This window comes from Anguilla anguilla, chromosome 5 (assembly GCF_013347855.1).
Source record: "Anguilla anguilla isolate fAngAng1 chromosome 5, fAngAng1.pri, whole genome shotgun sequence".
NCBI lineage: Eukaryota > Metazoa > Chordata > Actinopteri > Anguilliformes > Anguillidae > Anguilla > Anguilla anguilla.
Window position 1 is genome coordinate 37451726 of NC_049205.1, and position 8667 is coordinate 37460392.

Here is an 8667-nt window from a genome sequence, read left to right on the forward strand (position 1 = left end):
GTCTGCACCCGCTCCGACCACCTCCGACCGATCAGGGCTGAGCTCCGGTGGCGGGGGTCCGTCCGGGGGAAGTACATTTATGCCTTTGAGGAGCGGGGTCTTTAGAATGTTCTGGAACTCCCGTTGCTTTCAATTACCAGCTGTGATCGTTACATCAGCGTTAGAACGTTCAGTCAAGAAGATTCTAATCGCACGCTTGTGATCTTACACCTTAAAGGGTTAAAGAGGCCGCAGGTAGCAGCGGGTCGAACTTTAGGAAAAAAAAAGAAATTGGTAGAAATGCTGACCCCTTTTCCCATTCCATCGTTAGACCCATTTCAGCACGCCCTTATTCCTTCTCCCTCTTCCCATCCCCTTTTCTCTTGAGGACTCCTTCTGCCAGCCCCCCCCCCCCCCCCCCATCCCCTCTGCCCCCCAGGCAGAGACGTTCCCCTCACCTTGCACCACCAGCCGCCCCTGCGCGGTCCTGCGCACGCGCGTCCCGGGCTTGTTGGCCGCGCAGACGTAGACGCCGGAGTGCTGCACCCTGACGTCCGAGATCATCAGGTTCCCCGTGCCCAGCACCTGGATCCCCTCCACGCCGATGGGCCTGCCGTCTGGCATGCGGAGAGAGGGAGAGAAAGAACCGCGTTTAGAAACAGACCTTAAGCGTCCATTTGACAACAAACACGGGGGGGGGGGGGGGGGGTGGGCGAAGCACCATGCATTCACCATGAGATACACAAGCGCCACACGGCCAACTGGGAAGGGAAGTCAAGAACAAGGTTCGGTCAGTGCTGGCATGTTCAGGGGCTAAACTACAAAATTAATATTTTACTGGCCTGACACGTGATATCACTAAAAATGTAAATATTATTAGTCTTCTGATAGAGGGTGAGAGAGAACGTGTGAGGGCGGAGGTACATTATACAGACGGTTGCGTCAATGTTGCTTCAGTCCCAGTGTCTCCCTCCAAAAAAGAAAAACATATAGGGAATGAAGCGGTTATTTGTATTTTTAAAAAAATAAATAAATAAATGTTACATGATGTCATAGCGGCATATGATAAATGCGATACATTTATGTGTAACCAGTCACAAAAAATCACATACAACTCGCTCCTTCAGTGACATACTTGCAGTGATGGACAGTAGAGGTCAGACCGTGCAGCACGTATTTATGGCGACAAGGACCGTGCTGACCACGACGACGGCGATTTGGACAAGAGCAGCGCTGATGAGCGTGTCGAGCGCGTCCCTGGAGCGCGCTGGGGGGAAAAGGACGCGAACGCGCGACGCCGACCGCAGGGTACGCTCAGCCGCTGACGCAGAGGATCCCCGTTGCCATGGTTTCACGGCGTATGCGAGAGTGACGGGTTGGCACTGGGGTGAAGTGTGAGATTGTGTGTGTGTGCGTGTGAGTGTGTGTGCATGCAAGTGTGCGTGTGTGTGTATGCAAGTGTGTGTGTGTGAGTGTGTGTGCATGCATGTGCGTGTGTGTGTATGCAAGTGTGTGTGTGTGAGTGTGTGTGCATGCATGTGCGTGTGTGTGTATGCAAGTGTGTGTGTGTGTGCGCGACCATGCATGTTTACGTGCCTCTAATAATGTGGTTAAGTGGGAATATCAGAATATGTCTTCCCCTCAGCCTACTTTCTGACAGGAGGCAACCAGCGCTAAAGAGACACTTCCTCTTCCTCGCCGGGGCTCCTGTTCACGCCCTCCGCGCCCCGCCCTCGTTAAGCCAGCGGGATGGAGGCTGATTATTCCCCCTCTTCCTGCGTGACAATTACTCGCATTAAGTCCATTTCCTCTCCAGTCAGGGGTAGGACGAGCGCGTTAAGAGATCGCGACGTGATGGCGAAAGGTCCGCCCCCCCCCCCACCCCCCTCCACGCTGGCTCCATCTCTTAGCCTAGCATCTGCCGCTCGCGTCGCTCCAGCCTCGTAGGTGTTAAAGAGCTGTTTGGGAAAATGGGACGCCTGCAAATACGGCAGGTGCGGGGGGTGGAGGGGGGGTTTTCTTTTGGGGGGGGGGGCTGACACAGGACTCTGCCATCTCCCCATCCAGGCAGCAGGGGGGAGAGGGGCCATATGGCCTGCCCCGCGCCCGAAACGAGGCCGCCTCTCGCCCCGCTCGCCGCCATTTGTGCAGCTGAGCATAAAATGAAGCGGTGATGGGGGGGGAAAAAAAAAAAAAAACAGAATGGAAATTTTTTTTTTCCTTCCCACATTTATTTCGTGATTACATCAAAGCTTCAATATTGCCTCAGAAGGGCACATTACCATAACTTAACCATTTCTGGAGAATAACCCGGAAAATAAAATGCAAATATCCAGGATTCAAGGCTCAGTAATTCAAAGAATGTATACATGAGCACTGCATCAGTCAACAGCAAACCCGGGGAATTCGGCTCTGCCAGCCCCGCTATTCAATCAAGACTGAAGGAGCGGGTGAGAGGACGATGAATTAAATGGAAATGAGAGCAGCGTTTCTAAACGAAGCTTCGAAAAAAAGCTCGACGGTCGTGTCGATAGCTACGCCGTTTTCACGCCCGACGGTATCCGGATTCGAGTCGAGAAGGTCGAGTGCGCCGATTTTCTCTACTTCAGTCCCGCCCGTCCAAATGTGAAGAGCCCGGTTAACGCTCCGCTCGGACCGATGAGCGAAACGCAGAGCGCGCGGGCCGAGCTTTTGCGTCGAAAAAAAATAAACCGCGGCGACGAAGATTTAACAGGCGCTTGAGCACGTCTTCCGGGACAGGAGATTCGCCCGGGCTTTCTTTCTCTCCTCCGTCAATAATACACGATCGACGGAGCCGAGCGTCAGGGCAGAGAGCGAGAGAACGGGGAGAGGAGAGCGGAGAGAGCGAGACGCGGGAGAGCCAGACGGACAAAGAGAAAGAGAGAGATAGAGGAGAGAGAGAGAGAGAGAGCGATGGCAAGATGCTGGATAGGACGTACGCCCCCGCCTCATATAGGCGGCTGGCCTCGTGACGTCCCTCTCCCCCCGTGGTGAACGGTTGACGCGATGCCGGGTTCAGGCACTCTGAGGAGCATTTCTGAGGAGACTCCAGAGGAAGCCGCCAGCCCTGTGCAATTCTCAGGGGTCTTGAGCGGTGAGCTGCCGGTGGAGGACCGCAGTCGCTAAATGCTAACTGGATGTAAGGCCGGTTTTGGGAATGGGGACAGGAGCCCAGCACCAACCTCCCTTTAGGACGGAAGCTACCTTTTAGCACCTACCGGGGCTGTCCGAGTTCGGCAACAAAAGCTCTCGTGGTGTACACGGCCTTTCCACATTCCGAATGGTCCACCAACCCCCCCCCCCCCCCCAACCCAATCCCCTAAATACTAAGGGACCTGACCCTCCCGCAGTTTAAGTGGTTAACCGCCCCCCCCCCCCCCCCCTTCCCTAAGTGTAGAGGGACCTGACCCTCGCGCGGTTTCAGGAGAACCGGATAGCTCCGGCGCTAACCGGATTAGAGACGCGAGCGGGAGACGGCGGGCCCGGAGAAGGAGGCTAAGAGCGGCGGCGGCGGGGGCTCCCGACGAAACGTTAGCGGACAAACAAGCGGGCGCATTAAGGCACTGACTGATGCGAAGCTATCAGATCCATTACCCCCATTACCGCGGGCTCACTCCCCCTGTAATCTAATACGCGGAAATCCCATCATGTTAGCATTTAATTCCGGCAACACTGCGCAAAAGCAATATCCAAAATCTGATTAAGGGGGAAATAAGGAAAGGGTGGGGAGTGCTGGCGTGGGGAAGTGAGGGGGAAGGAGGGTGGTGGGTGTTGAGTCAGGAGCGAGATGTAAAAATTTTGAATGAGAATTCAGACCGGATAATAGCGCTCCAAAGCAGGCGTTGAGCCGCCGCGGGAGGCTGAGAGGCTGTCGGGGACAGACGCGAGGGGAGGACGGAGTCTCGATCTCGCCGCGTCCTCGCCCGCGCGTCCGCGCGCCGCTCACAGCGGGCCTGTGCGGAACGAGCCGGGGAGGAGGGCATCGATCACGGAAAACGACCCGGTCTGACAGAACGCAGGCGCGTGTCGCTCGCCCCGAGAGGAACAGGCGTCGACACGGGGGGACACGCGCGCACGCGCGCAACCACGGACGCAAACGACGCGTGCGGAGGAGACACGCCGCGCCGCACACGCCACACGCCACACGAAACGCACCGCCCACCCACACATACGAACCGCACGCCCACACACACAAACATACAGCACACACACCCACACGAACGCATCCCATCGTTTACAGTAATGCCTCCCTGGAAGCAGTAATCAGAAACTACTTTTTGTTCCATTAATTTACATTGAGGTCAACAAGATGAATGTCTGGCAGAGACACTTTCAACAACTGCAATAATCTGTAACCGTCTAAAAACCAATGGCTTGTGCAGGCAATAAAGGGGTAACAATCCACCCCATGCACATCTGGTCTTGTGATATTAAGGCAGGCAATTGCCTTTTTTCTTTACTGAGGAAAGGAAAGGACCAATCAAATAAATGCATTTTTACCTTACAAAATGATGTGAGTGTGTTTGTGTCAGTGTGTGTATGTACGCGTACATGCATTCGTGCGTTTGTGTGTGAAAATGCGTGTAGGAGAAGAAGGGAGTGCTCCATTATAGAAGGATGTACGAATGGAATTCACCTTTCTGGTAATATTCTGGAAATGATAAATGACCAATATTGTCACAATATCACTTTTAAAATAGGCGTTTTTACAACCGTCTGTGCGATTGTGCATTTTGCGCTTCCTTAGCATATGTACATAAGGTAACTCTTTAAAAGTCAATGAATGAAAAAGACACGTAATGGACAGCAAAATGAAAAAGGACAAAGGGGTAGAAATTTTAAATGAAATTAATTAGAAGCTGAGCATTTCGTTAACAGAAAACCAGTCCAACTGAAAGCATAATATTCCCCATTTGCAGAAAGCACATCATTGCATTCACGAGTAAAAAAAGGATACTCCGGCTCAACACACAGTTTTTTGCCAACTGCCAAATGAATTGCTTTGGTTACTGCATTTTTTTATTCAGCAAAAACTGAGATATATGTGAGTAAAGCAATAAAAGGAAATTGATTTAAAAATTTTTTGGATGAATCTTATTACATTACAGGCATTTAGCAGACGCTCTTATCCAGAGCAACTTACACAACTTTTACATAGCATTGTATCCATTTATACAGCTGGATATATACTGAAGCAATTTCGGTTAAGTACCTTGCTCAAGGGTACAACTGCAGTGTCCTACCCGGGAATCGAACCTGCAACCTTTTGGTTACAAGCCCAGTTCCTTACCCACTGTGCTACACTCCGTATACTTTTTATACCCGTATACCTATATTATTATACCCGTACTTTAACCTTAAAAATGCAATAAGACTCACAGCTTATGAACCAATAAAATTTGCAACATCTAACAACTGAAAAGCGGTTGCTGTCCCCACTTCAGTCTCTCACCTCCAGCCAGTTGACTGCAAGGTCTAGGGGAAAAACGTAACTATGTTGTATTCATGCTGCATCATAAATAATGCAGAGGCAAACCGTGCTGAGGTCCATAACCATGTGCAGACTTCTCTGGATCAGTTTTTAAGGAAGTTGTTTTCTCTCATCCCCCTTTCCAGCAGGAGGGACGGACGGAGGATGTGTGCCTAAAAGGTGTTCATAACAAAGTTTCTGATTTATGCAAACCAGCAGTCCTTCATGGATTGAGAAGTATTATGTAAGGTCAGGGCAATATAATACAACTGGGTTTGGAACTCCTTCATAATTCATAATGGTGTTCATAATTTTATTCCTAGACTAACCACCACCACGCTGTATATTTCACTCTAAATCCCCCCCCCCCCCCACTTGTTACATGTTGCCCCATCCCAGCACTTCTTGGTAATTTGTATTTGTCCTAATACTGTAGCTTATTCTTCTGCCTAGTTGGCTTTGCAGAGGTTAGGTCAGAATAGCGTTCACTGTGTGAACTAAACTGTGTTCTTGGTTAGAAATGGCTGTACAAAATAAGTATTGTACCTTACTGAACCTGTGTTTAGCAGTTGTCTATGACCATGAAATGTACTTTTTGTACGTCGCTTTGGATAAAAGCGTCTGCCAAATAAATGTAATGTAAAATGTAATGTAATTTTAATTATTTCAGTAAATATCCAGCCATATACATGGTACACAGCATGAACAAAACGAGGTGTGTTTCTCTGAATGCGGGCTCCTGCTAAATGTTAGCGTGAGTGCATGTTCTTCCGCACGGCGCAGAGCTACAGGCACATTTAACGCCTGACGTTTCAGCACAAGACTTCAAAATCTTAGATAAATTGCGCGTTTCTCACCTAGCCTGCTCCAGGAGACGATCGGGCGCGGGTATCCAGTGGCTACACATTCCAAAATGGCGGTCTGGTGAACGGTGAGCGTGAGGTTTTCGGGACCCACCAGGATCATGGGCTCCTTGTAAACAGAGGATTGAGAGCCTGGGAACAGGATGAGGATGGGGGAGGATCGAGGGGATTAATTAATGCAGAAATGCCAAACTCATTTGCCAGAGGTCAGTAACACAGGGTAGAGCTACCACCGATTAGTTTGTTAAGGGACTAGAGAAAGCCAGAATTGAAGCTGAGAGATTTGATCTATTAATATTCGCATCACATGACTGCTAATAATTTGTTTAAAAATGACAGACAGTACAGTTCAGGAGAGGGGCACGTCAAACCCCAGAAAAAGCAGCATTATCTAAGAAACTCTTTCCCAAAAATTCACAAAGTAAGCTATGTCAGAAGACTCTAAAACAAGCACTTTCCCTGCGTGTTACGAAGATTACGATTTGCTTACACGGTGTTTTTTTCAGCTAGCTAAAACGACTATCGATTAATTGATTTTAATTGACTAAATGGACGAACAGGCTCGTGGTGCGCTAACGCAGAGCCCCGTAGCGGTGACCAGAGTAACCTGAGGCGGCGGAGCCGGCGCCGGGTTGGCGGGCGGCGGGCGGCTGGCTGGCTGACCTGAGACGGCGAGGCTGGCCTCGGCGCTGTGCTTGACGCCTGCGCTGTTGTGCGCCACGCAGCAGAAGACGCCGCTGTCCTCCAAGCGCAGGCCCGTGATCTGGAGGACCCCCGTGGGCAGGAGCGTGTACCTGAGGGGAGAGGAGGAGGAGGAGGAGGGCGGAGGTAAGGTAAGAGCGGTTGCCTGGCAGTCAGAGGGTTGCCGGTTTGATCCCCCGCCCTGGGGCGTGTCAAAGTGTCCCTGAGCAAGATACATAACCTGTAATTGCTCCCAACGAGCTGATTGGTACCTTGCATGGCAGCCTTTCACCGCTGGTGTGTGTGAAATGGGTGAATGAGAGGCATCAATTTTAAAGCGCTTTGGATAAAAGCGCTATATAAATGTAGTCCATTTACCATCCATTTACCATAAGAATGTAACCGTTTTGCCTGTATTAAAGATAATGGCTGCACACCACAGTTGAAGTTACAGTATGTTAAGGAAAATCCCAACTGAGTGTGTAAGGTTTTACTGGATTACATGTGACATCAGGAGTGATTCTACCTCTGCCATGACTAGGCCCCATAGCAATGACGGGGATTATTTAACCCGGCAAAAGCAATCTCATTGGATAAACTTCATTTGCAATGAAGACAGCATTGATTGGACTTTTCCTGGCCATAGTTACTGTTTTTCTTGCCCAATCAGTGTTTTCTTCAAAGCAAATGAATGGTGTCCAATGAGATTGCTTCACAGGTTCTTGAAACCCTTGTCATCACTACAAGGTGTGGTCATGGCAGGGAAATCCCTGTATAAAGGTACAAATGTTTCAGACTATTACAAATAATACCTATAATAACACTGAGAATTCAACTGGATTATATTTAATCCCTGTATAAAAGTCTAAATGTTGGTGGGGCTCTATATAATTTCTGTATAGGTGTGAAGTTTTGATAGAATTACATCTTAAATCAATATCAAATGGTGCAAATGTAATTGGATTACAAGTAATTTCCATATAGAGGTGTTGAAATAGGGTTGGAACGTGCATAATCCCAGTTTAAGAGAGTACAAACTTTGCAGAACTACATGTATAATGACTGTATAAAAATGTGCAAAATGGGGCAGGATTACATGTAAGTGAGTACGTTCCTCTGGATTTCGGACGATGGGAAGCTCTGGTTACCTCTCGTCCGCCGTGTCCACGGCCCGGCCGTCCTTCTCCCAGCTGATGACGGGCTCGGGGAGGCCGTGGATCTGGCACTGGAAGCGGCACACGCCGGCCTCCTCCGCCCGCACCGACTGCGGCTGCACGTGGAACTCCGCCATGGCTGAGAGAGAGAGGGAGAGAGAGAGAGGGAGAGAGAGAGAGAGAGAGAGAGAGAGAGAGAGAGAGAGAGAGAGAGAGAGAGGGGGAGAGAGGGAGAGAGAGAGAGAGAGAGAGAGAGAGAGAGAGAGAGAGAGAGAGAGAGAGAGAGAGAGAGAGGGAGAGAGGGAGAGAGAGAGAGAGAGAGAGGGAGAGAGAGAGAGAGAGAGGGAGAGGGAGAGAGGGACAGAGAGAGAGGGAGAGGAAGAGAGAGAGAGGGAGAGGGAGAGGAAGAGAGAGAGAGAGAGAGAGAGAGAGGGAGAGAGAGAGAGAGAGAGAGAGAGAGAGAGAGAGAGAGAGGGGGAGAGAGGGAGAGAGAGAGAGA

General features: G+C 50.1%; 1 protein-coding gene across 1 annotated transcript in view; it reads right to left on the reverse strand.

The window, feature by feature from the left end:
* The window catches only part of igdcc3 (immunoglobulin superfamily, DCC subclass, member 3), a 76210-nt gene that overhangs the window by 18848 nt on the left and 48695 nt on the right, over window positions 1-8667 (reverse strand). Inside the window, exons 3-6 of the mRNA XM_035419468.1 lie at window positions 8163-8307; window positions 6997-7127; window positions 6328-6465; window positions 438-596 (exon numbers count right to left, since the gene is read on the reverse strand). Of these exons, the coding sequence (XP_035275359.1) occupies window positions 438-596; window positions 6328-6465; window positions 6997-7127; window positions 8163-8307 (573 nt within the window). The remainder of the gene's footprint in view (window positions 1-437; window positions 597-6327; window positions 6466-6996; window positions 7128-8162; window positions 8308-8667) is intronic.